Source organism: Martes martes (assembly GCF_963455335.1).
Source record: "Martes martes genome assembly, chromosome: 3".
Lineage (NCBI taxonomy): Eukaryota > Metazoa > Chordata > Mammalia > Carnivora > Mustelidae > Martes > Martes martes.
Genome location: NC_137890.1, coordinates 181,364,414 through 181,381,728, shown reverse-complemented (window position 1 = coordinate 181,381,728; position 17,315 = coordinate 181,364,414). Strand labels below are relative to the sequence as shown.

The window sequence follows — 17,315 nt, the reverse complement described above, 5'->3', positions numbered from 1 at the left end:
ATTTCCTTTTTGTTTCATCTTACTCTAAAGGAAGAATTTTTTTTTTTTTTTAAAGAAAAAAAGGGAAAGGCCCCTAAGCAAAAAGAACTGGCTATTTTAGTGTACGATGTGTTGATAACGGAGAGAAATAGAATAATAATCTTCTAACAGCAGAAAACACTTGAAAAGAGATGTCCCACAGTGGTGGTTTTTTTTTTTTTAAGATTTATTTATTTGAGAGAGAGAGAACGTGTGTGTGGGAATGGGAGCAGAGGCTGAGGGAGAGGGAGAGAATCTCAAGCAAATTCCACTGAGCGCGGAGCCTGACCCTGGGCTTGATCTCTGAACCCTGAGATCATGGCCTGAGCCAAAATCAAGAGTCAGATGCTTAACCCACTGACCTACCCAGGCATCCCCATGCTGTGATGTTTATAAAGATTTTTTAGTTTATCTTGATTGTAAGGGCGTAAATTAAGGCTGACTACATAACTTGCAGGGCCCAGTACAAAATGAAAATATGGAGCCTTGGCTGGGGACGAAGTTCAATCTCCCCTCCCATGGGCCTGCTCTTTTCAAACTAGGATGGGTTTGAAATCTCTGCTCCAGGACTCATTACTTACTGGGATCAGGGGTAGGCCAGAGAGCCCTGACCAGCCAGAGAATGTGCTGTGGTGTGGCCAGCCCAAGGCGGGGCTGCTGCTTCCTTGCCCTCCTCAAGATGCTCCAGACAAACTGCTTGTGGGAGCCCAGACCTCCCCATGGAGGGTGCACCCAGGCCCCCACTGGAGGATGACCATGGCAGAAAGTGGGCCTCCCTCACCCGCTCCCCTGCTAAAGCAGTCCTATGGCTGCCCTGGGCAAAAGGCAGCAGTGCTCCCTGGCAGGGGTAGGGAGATGGGGCACCAGGGAGCAGGGAGCTGGTCACTGAGAACCTGTCAGAGGAGGCAAGAAAGTAGTCTCCAGGCCCCCAGTGCATGCTACATGGTCCCATTGACTCCACTTACAAAGCACAAATTCAAAAATAAAATTTGTAAGAATTCACTACAGTTCCCCAAGCACAGGGCGCTTCTGAGCGGTGGGCTTTGTGGGACTGCGCTGGTTGCAGCCCATGAGGCCAGCCCTGGACACATCCGACCTTACACGACATGGAGCTGTGACCCAGTGGTCCTGAGTGCCGTACTCCCTGGTTGTATGCCAGTTTGCCTTGCAAATACCCATAAATGTTTTATTTATTATTTATCATTAAGTGGTTTAGACTTCTGTCGGATGTCTTAGAATTATATACACAATAAGCAATACAGAGATGACAAACCTAAAACAAAAGTGATTTCATAGTATGCGTGTATATTGAAGTTGCAGAAGTGTTCAAGTACAGTAAAAATCTCATCTTGAACCCCCATTTCACTGACAGAACTTTTAGTTTTCCTGTATTTTAATCATAACTGCCAAAGATTTTTCAGATGAAAGGTAAAATGGAAATTTTCTGTGAAATATCATCCTAAAACCCTATGAAATATTTCAGTGATATGAGTCATTCACTTATTCATAGGGGTAGACATTTAGATAATAGAAGTCGCTAACAGAAATCTGTGAGAAATATATTGTTAATTCCTGTGGAGGAGGAAGGAAGAAATCCTACTGAAGTATTTTTAAGTGTAGTTAAATTCAGTGTTCCCTGCCATTTTAAAATATCAAAATTATTCTGTTCTCCTTTCTTTCCAAGAGGCTACATAAAATTACTTTGACAAGATCATGAATCATTTTTTGCCGTTAACCTCTTCTACATTGCATTTCATAAACATAGCAATCAGTGGTCAAGAATATCCTTATTCTCATCAACCTTGTATTGATCTGTAACACTTACTGCCATGCACTGTAGTATTTAGTTGGCAATTTTGTGAAAGTATAACCTCTTTGTTTGCAATATTACTGAAACTGACAAGAAACAGACTATAATAAATAAAAGTCAGCAAGTGTTGGAAATCATGCATGCTGTAGGTCAGCTAATATTCAGCAAACAGGTTCTAATGGTTTTAAGGCATAATCAACTTGTACATTTGAAACCATTAGCAATTCATGTTATTAAGTGAAGGGCAGCACTGTATAGTTTTCAGTAATAAAAACCCAGTACATTTTGAGGCTTGAAGTTTTATAAAATCTTTAACATAATTTAAACAAAGGTGTGAACAAAAGTAGCTAATTTTAGAAAGCAGTTTTTGTCTGCTGTGAGGAAACTATTATCTATTTTATGTTTTAGCTCTGAAATTCAGTGTTTTTCATGGGGAAAAGATACCTAAAGCCAATTTTAGGAGGATCTAAAGAATTTTTATTCTTCACAAACATATACCTTTCAAGATAAATTGTCTACACCATTGATAAACCTATACACAGATGTATATGTTACTGTGAACAATTTCAGGTTTATATTGCCCACTCTCATAGTTTAATTGAAAACACATTTTTCTCCTTAAGTATAGAGAACAACCTGACGGTTATCAGAGGGGAGGTAAGTGGGGGGGGGGGAATGGGTGAAATAGGTGATGGGGATTACAGAGTGCATTTGTGATGAGCACCAAGTAATTAAAATAAAAACTTAAAAATTTTTTTCTCTTTTTATCTTTCATAAGGAAGGGAACTATTTTGTTGTCTTTCAAAGAAAACTATTATAGATTACTAAGTATTTAAATAAAGTTTCTCCAGGTTATATTCTGGATATGTAATATTTCCTCTCTTTATTAGAGTAATTTCTTCTCAAAAAATGTTTTTCGTTGGGTATTGGATAGTACGAGAGGAGTATTGCTGATTTTGTTTGATGTGCTAACAATATTGTGGTTACGTAGCAAAATGTTTTTTTACAGATAGATACTAAAGTATTTAGGCCTTAAATGCCACGTTTATATGCTTAAAGTTCTTTAGTAATGAATACTATGAGAAGATAAGGTAAAATAGAAGCTATTGTTATTCTAATTAATGGGTATTTATGTATTTATCATACCATTCTCCATACCATGTTTATAATTTCCATACTAAAGAGACAAAAAATAATGATTTTCAATAAAAATGAGACAAAAAATATATGAGATTGTGGGTTGTGTAGCTACTGACTTCCTGAAGATGAGTTTTTTTTCTCAAACTAATTTTGGAGGATGTGTTTTTCAATAACTTTAAACTTATTTTATAAAATGTATATTCATACAGCTATAAAGCACAGGATGCTCTATGGTACAGTAAGCTTTTCTTGAAAAAAGAAATGCTTTAGAACATTTTTAACCATTAAATAAATATCCCTAAAATTGAGACTAAAGCTTTTATCACTATCACCAAGTTTCAGATGATAAAGCTTGCCTAAAAATGTAAGGCTTAGGGACTCCTGACTGTACATCAGTGGAACATATTTCTTTCCATCTCTGGGTCATAAGTTCAAGTCCCATGTTGGGCATGGAGCCTACGTACCAAAAAAAAAAGTAAAGTTTAGATTCCAGCCATTTCTCTTTTGACCACACGCAGAACATTTGTTTCAAAGGTTTAATATGTCCAAATTATATGCACTTGGTATTAAAATTTCCTGGTAGTTTTAAATAAGATTAAAGCCCAAAATGTGTATAAATACTATGAACATACTAATCACCGATAATTATTTTTCTTGTTTGGGGGTAAGAATGGGAAATCAATTAACTGTGTCATTACTTGAATAAAAAACTCTGCTTGCGGAAAAAGCATTTGACAAATTACAACCTCCATTCATGATAAAAAACCCTCAACAAAGTGGGTTGGGGAACATACCTCAACATAATAAAGGCCATCCATGAAAAACCCACAGCTAATATCTTCCTCAGTGGGGAAAAATTGAGAGTTCTTCCTCTACAGTCAGAAACAAGACAGGGATGTTCACTCTTACCACTTTTATTCAAATAGTACTGGAAGTCCTGGCCACAGCAATCAGAAAACCAAAAGAAATAAAAGGCATCCAAATCAGCAAGGAAGAAATAAAACTCTGACTCTTTGCAGATGGCATGATCTACATGGAGAAAACCCTCAAGTGTCCACCAAAAAACTACTGGAACTGATAAAAGAATTCAGTCAAGTTGCAGGATGCAAAATCAATGTACAGAAATTGGTTGCATTTCTGCGCACCAATAATGAAGCAGCAGAAAGAGAAATTAAGGAATCAATCCTATTTACAATTGTACCCAAACAATAAGATACCCAGGAACAAACCTAATCAAAGAGATGAAAGCCCTGTACTCTGAAAAGTATAAAACACTGATTAAAGAAATTGAAGATGACACAAAGAAATGGAAAGACATTCCATGCTTATGGATCAGCAGAACAAACATTGTTGAAATGTCCATACTCCCCTAACCAATCCACACATTTAATGCTCTCTCTCACTAAATACCAATAGCATTTTTCACAGAGCCAGAACAAATAGTCCTAAAATGTATACGGAACTGCAGAACACTCTGAGTAGCCAAAGCTACGTTCTTTCTTTCTAATCTCTCTCTTTCTCTCTCCTTTTTTTTTAAAGATTTTATTTATTTATTTGAGAGAGCAAGAGAGCGAGCGAGAGAGAGAGAGCAGAGCAGGAGGGAGGGGCAGAAAGACAATGCAGGGCTCCATCCTGGGACCCTGGGATCATGACTTGAGCTGAAGGCAGATGCTGATCCGACTGAGCCACCCAGGTGCCCTGCCAAAGCTATTTTCAAACTTTGAAAGTAAAAACAAAGCTGGAGGCATCACAATTCTGGACTTCAAGTTATATTACAAAGTTGTAGTAATCAAAAAATATGGTGCTTGTACAAAAATAGACGCAGATGAATGGAACAGAATACAACACACACACACATACCTCACACACACACTCTCTCTCAAAAAATAAATCAGTAGGGTCCCTTGGGTGGTTGGTTAGTTGTTTGCCTTTGGCTCAGGTCATGATCTCAGGTGCTGGGATCAAGCCCCAAATTGGGCTTCCTGCTCAGTGGTGAGTCTGCTTGTCCTCCTTCCTCCCTCCGTCCCTCACCCCTGCTTATGCACTCTCTCTCTCGTTCTCTCTCTCTCAAGTAAATAAAATCTTTTAAAAAATAATAAGAAATCAATAAATAACAACACCCCCAAAATGAATAATCCAATTAAAAAATGGGCAGAAGACATGAGTAGATATTTTTCCAAAGCACACAGATGGCCAACAGACACATGAAAAGATGCTCGCCATCCCTTATCAGGGAAATACAAAACAAAACTACAAAGAGATAATACCTCACACTTGTCAGAATGGCTAATATCAGCAATACAAGAAACAACAGGTGTTGGTAAAGTTGTGAAGAAAAAGGAACCCTTTGGCACTGTTGGTGGGAATGCGAACTGGTGCAGCCACTCTGGAAAGTATGGAGGTTCCTCAAAAAGTGAAAAATGAAAACTGAAAGTTAAAATGATCCAGCAATTACACTACTGGGTATTTACCCCAAAACGCTTGTTTAAAGAGATACATGTGCCCTGATATTTATAGCAGCATTACTACAATAGCCAAACTAGGGAAACAGCTCAAGTGTCCATCAACTGATGAATGGATAAAGAAGATTGTGTGTGTGTGTGTGTGTGTGTGTAATGGAATATATAGTGGAATACTACTGTGATTCAATATATATGGAATATTACTCAGCCATAGAAAAGAATAATATCTTGATATTTGCAATGACATGGATGGAGCCAGAGATAGTATGCTAAGTGAAATAAGTCAGTCTGAGAAGGACAAATACTATACAATTTCACTGCTATGTGGAATTTAAGACAAAACAAATGAGCAAAGGGGAAAAAAAAAAAGAGGCAAACCAAGAAACAGACTCTTTTTTTTTTTTTAAGATTTTATTTATTTATTTGACAGACAGAGATCACAAGTAGGCAGAGAAGCAGGCAGACAGAGAGGAGGAAGCAGGCTCCCTGCTGAGCAGAGAGCCCAATGTGGGGCTCGATCCCGGAACCCTGGGATCATGACCTGAGCCAAAGGCAGAGGCTTTAAGCCACTGAGCCACCCAGGCACCCCAAGAAACAGACTCTTAACTATAGAGAACAAATTGGTGGTTACCAGAAGGAAGGTGTGTGGGGGGATGGGTGAGATAGGTGATGGGGATTAAGGAGGGCACTCAATGTGGTGAGCACTGGGTAATTACGGTATGAAAATGTGAATCACTATATTGTACACCTGAAATATTACACTATATGTTAACTAATGAATTTAAATAAAAACGTTAAAAAACCCTCTGCTTGCATGTCTAAGTACTGTGTAAAATCTCTAACAGGAAACATAATTGCACAAAAAGGAGTTCTTTTAAATTCCATTGAAATATATATTCCTTCATTGAAATATATATGTATATATGTGTTTATATATGTATATATAAATATATATTTTATATATGTATATATATTTTATATACAAATATACACACATTTATATACATATATACATATATGTATATTTATGTGTATATATATACATACATATATGTGTACACATATATATCCAACTTGGTATTGTCTGATAAAATAACAGCCAGAAAACTAGTTTTGAAATTCTCAAGGTAAAAAAGTTAAACAACACGAACTATCCTCATGAAGAAGGAAGACATTAATATTTAATAGTTTTTAAGCATTTAACATAAAATGAGGAAAAGGGATATTTCAGGAAATACAGATATGAAAGAGAGCATTTTATTCTTTAGGTGCTGTAGATGCTACTTTTTAATAGATTTTAAGAATGTAGAGAAAATGCAGTTGCACTAAATACTGATTGACACTATTAATAATGTTAAGGATACTACAGCTGATAGATTGATGCCATTTAAAAGAAAATTTGGGGACAAAGAGTTAATAGTGAAAACAATGATTATGGTTAATTAGCATGTCAGTGGTGTGCAGAAAGAATCTGAGTGGAAAGTCTGGAGTGAATGGGTATGTCTTTTTTTTTTTTTAAGATTTTAAAAATTTATTTGACAGAGAGCATGAACAGGGGGGAGTGGCAGGCAGAGGGAGAAAAAGAAGCAGGCTTCCCACTGAGTAGGGAGCCTGGCTCCAGGCTTGATCCCAGGATCCTGGGATCATGACCTGAGCCAAAGGCAGGTGCGTGATGAACTGAGCCATCCAGGTGTCCCTGAATGGGTATGTCTTAAAAGATGTTGTAAGACGTGTGATGTAAACAGTTCTGTTAAACAACATTAATTTCTTTGGAGCCAACCATCAGGCATTGTATTATGAATTTTTCCTTAATTTCTTCACGTAAGGATATAGTTAGTAGAGGGTGCCTGGGTGGCTTTGGCTCAGGTCATGATCTCAGTGTCCTGGAATGGAGCCCCGTATCAGGCTCTCTGCTCAGCATGAGGTCTGCCTCTCCTTCTCCCTCTCCCTCGACCCCCTGCTTAGGCTCTGTCTCTGTCTCATTCTCAAATAAATAAAATCTTAAAAAAAAAACCAAAACAGTGCCTACCTTACACACTTAACCTAGGTGTCATCTCACATCATCATAAGAAGGGTGAGTACAGTAAAATAAAATACATTTTTTAAAAGATTTTATTTATTTATTTGACAGAGAGAGAAGACAAGCAGGCAGAGCAGCAGGCGGGGGGGGGGGGGGGAGGGGAAGCAGGCCCTCCGCTGAGCAGAGAGCCCTATCTGGGGCTCGATCCCAGGATCCTGAGATCATGACCCAGCCAAAGATAGAGGCTTAACCCACTGAGCCACCCAGGTGCCCCAAAATAAAATATTTTAAGAGAGACCACATTCATATAACTTATTACAGTATAATTTTTCTGTTGTTATTCTTGTTAATCTCTTACTGTGTCTAATTTGTAAAGTAAACTTTGTCCTAGTTATGTATGTATAGGAGAAAACAGTACATGTAGGGCTCATTACTAGCCAAGGTTTAGGGCATCCACTGGGGGTCCTGGAACACATTCCCCAAGGGGAAGGGGGAGCTACCATATATTGGTAGTGGTCTGAACAACTAAGTGAGATTTAGAAGGGCAAGCCAAGAGGCTCTCTTCTTTGCCTTGACTTATTCAACAAAAGGCTATGATGAACCCCAAAATCTTGCTTATCAAATCTGTAGATGATGTGAAACAAGATTATTTATTTCAAGAGATGGTTATGAGGATTAAAATTTGGGTTAAAGCCAAGGTATAACTTACTGGCTATAAAGAATTGCAATTCGGTTTTTTAAGAGTCAACTGGGGGCACCTGGGTGGTTCAGTGGGTTAAGCCTCTGCCTTCAGCTCAGGTCATGATATCAGAGTCCTGGGATCGAGCCCTGGAACGGGGTCTCTGCTCAGCAGGGAGCCTGCTTCCTCCTCTCTCTGCCTGCCTCTCTATCCTACTTGTGATCTCTGTTCTGTCCAATAAATAAATAAAATCTTAAAAAAAAAAAAGAGTCAACTGTACTTGGTGTGAGTGGGTTAATATGTAAAAAAAAAAAAATCTAGGAATGTTTAATGCTTACTTTAAATCAAGTTGATGGTTAAATTGCTTTAAAAATGTTACCTTGATGGGGGCACCTGGGTGGCTCAGTTGGTTAAAAATGTTACCTTGGGGGGCGCCTGGGTGGCTCAGTGGGTTAAAGCCTCTGCCTTCAGCTCAGGTCATGATCCCGGGGTCCTGGGATCGAGCCCTACATCGGGCTCTCTGCTCAGCAGGGAGCCTGCTTCCTCCTCTCTGTCTGCCTGCTTCTCTGCCTACTTGTGATCTCTGTCTGTCAAATAAATAAATAAAATCTTTAAAAAATTTTTTTAATAAAAAAATGTTACCTTGGGCAGTTTTAATACAAAATATTTGCTTTGATTTTGGGAGATAATAGTTTCACTAGACTCTTAGAAAAATCATCCATGTTCGGGGCACCTGGGTGGCTCACTAGACTCTTAGAAAAATCATCCATGTTTGGGGCACCTTGGTGGCGTCCAACTTTTGGTTTTGGCTCCGGTCATGACCTTAGGGTCCTGGGATCAAACCCCGAGTAGGGCTTTGCACTCAGCTGGTAGTTTGCTTGAGATTCTCTCCTTCTCCCTCTGTCCCTCCCTTGCTCACATGCACACACTCTCTCTCCAATTTATAAAGATTTATTTATTTATTTGGGGGGCAGAGGGAGTAAGAAACTTAAGCAGGCTCTGCTCTGAGCCCAAAGCCCAACATGTGGCTCAATCCCACGACCCTGAGATCACCATCGGAGCTAAAACCAAGAGCTGGATCCCAACTGACTGCACCACCCTGGTGCTCCAATAAATAAATCTTAAAAAAAAAAAAAAAAGAAAAGAAAAAGAATCCACGTTAATTTTTGGAAAAAGATAATCAAAACCAAAAAACCCCCTCCAACCCCACCATTCAGATAATATATACACACACATGGTACATGTACTTTTATAGAACTTGTGGTTGTTTTCCTTTTTGCTTAAATTATCTTTGTGGCAGCAGATGCATATCTAAATCCTTGGATCCTGGGGGCGCCTGGGTGGCTCAGTGGGTTAAAGCCTCTGCCTTCAGCTTGGGTCATGATCCCAGGGTCTTGGGATCGAGCCCCACGTTGGGCTCTCTGCTCAGCAGGGAGCCTGCTTCCCTTCCTCTCTCTCTGCCTGCCTCTCTGCCTTGTGATTTCTGTCTGTCAAATAAATAAATAAAATATTTAAAAAAAAAAAATAAATCCTTGGATCCTGAAATTCTGCTGAGTGGTTTTTTTTGTTGTTTGTTTTTTAAGTTTTTATTTTAATTCCAGTTAGTTAACATACAGTGTTATATTAGTTTCAGGTCTATAATACAGTGATTTCAACACTTCCATACAACACCAGGGACTCATCGCATGTGCCCTCCTTAATCCCCATCACCTGTTTCACCCATCTCCCCCCCTCCCCACCCCCCCCTTACCGCCCACTTCCCCTCTGGTAACCATCAGTTTGTTCTCTATAATTTAAAGAGTCTGTTTCTCGGTTTGTCTCTTTTTTTTTTATCCCCTTCACTCGTTTGTTTTGTTTCTTAAATTCCACACATGAGTGAAATCATACGGTACTTGTCTTTCTCTGACTGACTTATTTCACTTAGCCTTATACTCTTAAGTTCTATGTCTTTGCAAATGGCAAGATTTCATTCTTTCTTATGGCTGCATAATATCCCATTATATATGTATCATATATATTACATCTTTATCCATTCATCAGTTGATAGACACCCGAGCTGCTTCCAAGCCTTGGCCGTTGCAAGTAATACTGCTATGAACACCAGGGGCCGTGTGTCCCTTCAAATCAGTATTTTTGTGTTCTTTGGGGAAATACCCAGTAGTGCTATTGCTGAATCGTGGGGTCGCTCTATTTTTAACTTTTTGAGAAACTTCCATGTTTTCTAGAGTGGCTGCATCAGCTTTTATGGCCATTCTCCACAACTTCAACACCTGTTGTTTCTTGTGTTGTTGATTTTCGCCATTCTAACAAGTGTGAGGCGGTATTTCATTCTACCTCCGCTGTGTTAAAAGCTCCTTGCTTAGTGGTGATTCTCAGCTGCCAGAAATTATAATCAAAGACCTTCAGAGCCAGAAGGGCCAGTTTCATCAGGATTATGTGGGAACTTGGTAGAACTATAAATTGGGAAAGATCAACTGTATCAGAAGCTCTGGGGGTGGGACCTAGCAATTTTGTGTTTTAGTAAGTCCTCCAGGTGACTCCACTCCACACTGAAATTTAAGAACAACTGACCTAGTTAAACCCTTTGTGTTTTTCAGATAGAGAAGCTAAGATCCAAAGAGTTGTCACAAGTCAATTTAAGAAAGCACCAGAATCAGGGCGCCTGGGTGGCTCAGTGGGTTAAAACTTTCACCTTTGGCTCAGGTCATGATCCCAGGGTCCTGGGATCTGAGCCCCACATCGCATCGGGCTCTCTGCTCATTGGGGAGCCTGCTTCCCCCTTTCTCTCTGCCTGCCTCTCTGCCTACCTGTGTGCGATCTCTGTCTGTCAAATGAATAAATACAATCTTTAGAAAAAAAAAAAAAAGCACCAGAATTTTCAGGCTGTGATTCCCTGGATGGCCATCATGCCTCAGGGAGATCTGTTTATTGGGCTAATTGCTAAACAGTATTTGAATGAATGCTAGGTGGAAAAAAGTGTAATGGGAGGAGAGTCTGTTTACCACTTTACTCACCTGGTGGGCTTGTTACAGTTCAACAGTAGCCTTTTGATTCACTGAAGTTTAGTCTGAAAGAAGAGTTTCATCTAATTTGTTTCAGTCCCTTGGTTATTCGTATGTATCTTATTCCCCAAAGTAAGTTTACATATCATTGAAATAACTGCCCCATTCTGTCACTACTGCCCTCTAATTACTCCCTACTGTGACCCTACAGCTTTCATTTTTAACAAGCTCCTTACGCTTAAGTTTGAGGACCACTAACACAGAAGATGTTTGAAGTTGTTAAAAAAAACTACATGGACTGGACCAATATTTTCAATATTCTTTAATTTGGGTTCCACATTGAAAATTCCAAATAATTCACTAATGTGTTTATCATACAGCCAATATAACAACACCAGAGTTTGATCCAGAAATTTGTAAAGGCATAGCATTCAAATGGTTTTTTGAAAAAGTGTAATATAGTTTTCTCATTATTTGGGGAAGAAAAAGGTGGAGGGGGGAGTCACTGTAGGAGGGCCAAAACATCACAAAAGCAAGAACAAGAGTTGAAATAATGGATCCTGTTCTGAACTACAAATGTAGTCAACCCTGACTTTGTGCGGCATAAATTAAGGTCACGGACAACTCAGCAGTTGTCTGGAATTTTAGTTAAGATTGCGTTGTGTGGAGCAGTCAAGACTGAGGAAAACAGAAACGGTATCTGGGAACAAGAACAGAATAACTGCAAGATCAAAATGGTCTACCTTGAATTTTTGCAGCATTTTAGCGTTTTTCAAAGTACTTTCACATAAACTTTTACTTTATCCATGTCACAACCCTGTAAGGAAGGAAATTCGCATCAGCAAAACCGTTTTTCAAAACTTTACATACTGGATCTACGAAGAAAAAAGGGGAGGAAGTTGACAGAACCAGAGAAATGACAGAAAAGGATGTCAGCGAGGAAGCGAATCGCAGCCAGGGCAAGCACAAAAGCAGAGGTCCGGCGGAGGGGGAACCGAGAGGACAGAGACGAACCTGGCGGGGCATCGGAGGGCAACAGCTTTAGGGGCACATGAGTGCAAAAAAGCCTGGATGCAGGGCATTTGGGATTAGGAAACTGGAATTTATTTATGCGTACCAAAGAGAATGGATGAGGTCAAAGAAAAAAATGGAAAGCAGGCAGGCGCTTAAAGCTGCACGGAAGTTTTGTGGGCTTCGGCGACCACGGGGTTCGGCCTCAGGTTGGGAATAACGCGGAGGGGAGTCGCGCAGGGCGCGGGCGGGAAGACGGCGGAGCCGGGTAGCGCTTTCCCTGGACCAACAAAGGCGGCCGGGGACACTTCCCGAGTCACGCAACTTGCGGGGGCCGAAGGGTTAACTGAGCGCACGACTCCCGCGCGCTTCCCGGCCCCCACTCCCACCGTCGCTAGGAAACGCCGGGAGTGGGGGAGGGGCAGGCGGCGCGGCCGAGGGTGGGAATCTTTTTCGGGCGCCCGGGGGCGGAGGGAGGGGAGCGCGCGTGCGCGCGCCCGCCGTCCGTCGCCGCGGTGACCGTCCTCGGAGTCCGTCGGCTCGCGCCCCGCCCCCGTTCTGCTGCCCCCTCCCCTGTGGCGCGCGGGGGGTGTTTCTCGCTCCTCCCGAGTTGCCGCCGCCGCCGCCGTCGCCGCTGCTCCTCCTCTCCCAGTCTTGGGTTTCCCAGGCGTTGCTGCCGCCGCTACCTCTGCGGTCTGTATGAGGAGGAGGAGGATGTGAAGATGGCGGAGCTGCAGATGCTGCTGGAGGAGGAAATCCCGGGGGGCCGCCGGGCCCTCTTCGACAGTTACACGAACCTGGAACGGGTGGCAGATTACTGCGAGAACAACTACATCCAGGTGCGAAGCAGGTCCCGGCCTGGGCGCATTGGGCCTCTGGCTGGTGGACGCCGCGTGGGGGATCCCCGGGCCAGGGGCCGCGCGCGTTGGGGGCGTAGGGCGCGCGGGGCCGAGGCCGCGGCGGGGACCCGGCCCAGCTAAGCCCCCTGGGCGAGGGATTGGGAGAGTAGGGTGGGAGCTGGGGCTGGTGAATTGGTGAGAAACCTGCGGCTGGAGGAAATTGTAGCTTTAATACATTAAAAAAAACGGTGAATCAGTCCGCGGTGCGGTGTGTGTGTGTGTGTGTGTGTGTGTGTTGTGTCCCAGCCCCTTCGCCGCTTCTCCCCTCGGCCGCCCCCGCTCTCGGTACCCGTCAGTGTTCGGGATGGCGGAGGAGGCGGAGAGTGGCTTTTTCTATTTGACAGAATCCTGCTCCCCCATATGGCAGGGGTGTGGGGGGATTGATGGATCACCCCCCTCCCCCAAGCTCTGGAGGATTTTTAAGGGGCTGTGTTGCTGCGAAGTAAAGTGCCTTAGTTTTATATTCATATAAATGTCTCAAGAGACTGGTAATTTTGCTTATTTTTTTAGTTTCTAGCCGGGGATACAGTAGAAGAGCAGTTGTCTCTTGTTGGAAGTTATTGCCATTTTCCTCCCTATGGAGAATGAGAAACTGCATGATAATGACCCCCCCCCCCCTTCCCGTTAGAATAGTTCATTTTCCTGTGGGAAAAAGAATTGTATTTTTCAGCAAGGATTAGGAAAGGATACTCATGGTTTAATTTTTTTCCGGAGATGGTTGGTTTGGCACGGAGACTCATCGTGGTAACGCTGTGTGTATGTATATGGAGGTGGGGTATATTCGGTGAGATGGGATCCAGCTGCGCCCGGACGAAGCAAAAGATGCTGTGGATTAAAAAAAAAAAATCCTTTTTTAAAATTATTTGAAAGGGTAGGTTAAAAGGCAGTTTGCAAATTCAGCATCTTTTGTTTTCTCTGTGGCTTATTCTGAATCACAGGTTCTACCTCCATTTTTTTCCCCTTTCCATTTAAATTCTTTTGGGATAAAGGTGGAAATGGAAGAAGTATGTTAAATTGTTCTTTCACTACGGTCTCCCCCCCGCCTTTTTTTTTCTTTCTCCCACTTCCATCTCTACAGGCATCCTTCTTATCGGCTATGTTGGGAAGTATTCTCCAGTCTTAGTATAAACTAAAAATTAAAAAAAAAAAAGGTGTTAGGATTTATAGGTTCATAAATTTTGTAAGGATCGCATAGTTAATCAAGGGTGGTGGTGTGAGATTTTACTTGATTGGATATGTACTGAATTCTCTATTATCTTGTAGGCACTATTTGTATTGGGGAAGGAACCAGACATAATCCGAGTCTTTTCCCTCCAAAGGGGCAGTTGAAAGTAGGGCTAGTAGGAACAGAAAAAAAAATGTGTCTTAGGTCAGAGTTCATACAAAATATACAGTGGTCCATATTTGGAGGGTGCTTTGCTAATACTGAGCGGGATAGGAAAGAGTCAAATGATTAGTTGCTCAATTTTCAACTGAATATTATTCAAAAGTCTGCTGCAGCCTGGCACAGTGTAAAGGGTTGATGATACACACCTAGTGTTTATAGAATTTCGTAGTGTAGTTAATAGGAGAGGCTGATCTGTGAACAGATGAATAATGTAGTGTGTCAATTTATACTCTGTAAGGGACAGAAGGACTGGGGGAAGCTCTGCTATTCTCAGGGAATTCACAGTCTCTTAGGAGTGGCAAATCTAAAGGACTGAAGTGGTAATTCCATTGCCTCCTGCAACATATTATGGGATTATAGGTCTGAAGAGACACTGGGAGTGGAAAAGTGGTTTGGTAGCAGTTATTACCAGTAGTAAAAAATAAGAAACAGATTTGTCTCTCTTTGAAAAATAATTTTTTTTCTTGTAATATTTTTTTTAACTTTTTTTATTTTAATAAACATATAATGCATTTTTATCCCCAGGGGTACAGGTCTGTGAATCGCCAGGAATAATTTTTTTTTTGAAGGCATAGTTTTTCTTAGATTACAGTTGATACATAAAGGTAAAGTATATGGGTTAATAAAGCTGAGAGGTTAAAGGGATTAGGGATTGTCCTCTTTTTAAATATTTTATACATTTCTTCTAGTTGAGAGGAGAATAATATTACTGCCACCATTATGTTTTAGCAATAGGATTAAAAATTTAGTGTGGTGGCATTTTAAATTCATAGTATAGATATTAATAGAAATGGATTTGAAAATATTTTTTCAATTTAGCATCTAAAATAGCTTTTACACTTTAGATTTTACCCCCTAGGTTATCATCTGTTTCATGATCCAGTGGGTGTATTATTGGTGTTTTTCTCTTCCCAGATGACAGCTCTTTGGATGATTTGTTTGTAGTAAAGTTGATAAATAGAACATGCTGATTGTATGTTTGTGCTGACCCAGCTGTACAGTTGACCCAACTGGCTCTCTTTGTGACCAGAGAACTGACCAGCAGGGGTTTTGATGCTGCCTCTTACCCTGCAAAGTTAATTGGTTATGTATATGATCACGTAGTCAGTTTAGCCTTGTTATAACAACGTGCCCTAACCACTAGCTCAAGTTAACTAACCTAACACTCATTTTATTTTGTGGAAATAATTTTTGCCAGTAAAGTAGAGAAAGATAAATCTGTTGATTATATATAACAAAGGGTAAGGTTCTTTGTTGCGTGTTCTTAAATAGCTGGTTTTAAGCATAGGAATGTCCAAATAATTAGGTTAAATAAGAATATCCTAAATGTGGATTGTATTTAGTGTGGATATGGAGCAAAGGAAGGAAAAATGGTTGTGCTGTCTTTCTGGAAACAACTGTATTGTGATTAAATTGTTGCTAATAAAAACATCCTTCATATATATTACCAGCATTAAGAGTGACTAGGTATTGCCTGTGTTAACACACACACATACACAAAATCTACAGGTACAGCAGTGTTGTAAGTAGTAGTTTTTCAGGTTACTAATGCAGCTAATGTTAAAAATTTAAAAATCATCCTTAGTAAAAATTTAGATGGCTTTCTTTTATTATTTCAACCTCTAGAAAAAGTGATAGTAAACATATTTTTCCTAGAATGTGATGATAAAAAGTTGTAACTAACATTTGCTGCTGTTTACCTGATTGATTTTATTTCTTCTCTGTAAAAAAGGGTTTAGTAATTGTTTAGCATTTTAAAAGATACGTGTAAGACCTGCGTTTCCTTTTTTCATTTATTAATATAAACATTGATACCTAAACTAGGAAGTGTCCAGAAATTTTAAACAGTATTTTGATTGACTTGGAATCTACATTTTTACAAATAGAAGAATTTTATAATAATATGAGTTGTTTTAATGTTTTGGTAGATGAAATAAATTTCTAGTTGGTACTTTCCTAGAGTCAATCTGAAAAACTAACTTATTATTATTTTTTAAGATTTTACTTATTTATTTCTCAGAGAGAGAGAGAGAGAGAAAACACAAACAGGGGGAGCCGCTGGCAGAGCAGGCAGAGGAAGAAGCAGGCCCCCTGCTGAGCAAGGAGGGATGCAGGACCTGATCCCACAACTCTGGGATCATGACCCCAGCCAAAGGCAGATGCTTAACAGACTGAGCCATCCAGGCATCCTAAAACTAACTTATTCCTAGTTACATTTTTGCTTTTTTAAAACGATTTATTTGAGAGAGAGAGAGAGAGAGAGAGAGAGAATACAGGCACACATATGTGAGCGGTGGGAGGCAGAGAGAAAGGGAGATGTGCAGATTCCTCCCTGAGCTGAGAGCCCCACTTGGGGCTGGATCCTAAGATCCTGAGATTATGACCTGATCTGAGAATGAGAGTCAGAGACTTGACTGACAAGCCACTCAGGCACCCCTACCTTTTTCCCATTTGTTAGATAAAATAGTTAATGCTTTTTGTGAGTGTTAATTCACATTAGATAAACAGTAAAATCCCATTGTCCATCGTTTGGAGTAAGAGCAAAATCATCCAGTAACATGGATTTGCTTAGAAGAACAGAAATTAAAAATGTTTCTTAAGGGGAGCCTGGCTGCCTCAGTCTGTAAAGCATGCAGCTCTTGATCCCAAGGTCATGAGTTAGAGCCCCATTTGGGCACAGAGCTTCCTTAAAAAATAAGAAAATAAAAAATACTTTATAAAAATTTTTCAAAAAATATACCTTAAATTTTAGCGGAAATATATATATATATTTCTGATATTTATGTAAAATATATTTTTGTATTTTGCTTTTGAATAATAGGAGAGATGTCGTTAGTGGCTTCCCTTTTTCATCTTTATTAATGACAATACTCCCAGAATTCATTAA

The 17,315-nt window shown here is 40.4% G+C and overlaps 1 protein-coding gene across 8 annotated transcripts in view; it reads left to right on the top strand.

The window, feature by feature from the left end:
- The first annotated feature begins 12,626 nt into the window (after nt 1-12,626).
- The window catches only part of ABI2 (abl interactor 2), a 111,245-nt gene continuing 106,556 nt past the window's right edge, over nt 12,627-17,315 (top strand). For all 8 annotated transcript variants that reach the window (XM_080798133.1, XM_080798132.1, XM_080798137.1 and 5 more), the window contains exon 1: nt 12,627-12,981. In XM_080798133.1, coding sequence (XP_080654259.1) covers nt 12,865-12,981 — 117 coding nt within the window. In that variant the 5' untranslated portion in view covers nt 12,627-12,864. The remainder of the gene's footprint in view (nt 12,982-17,315) is intronic.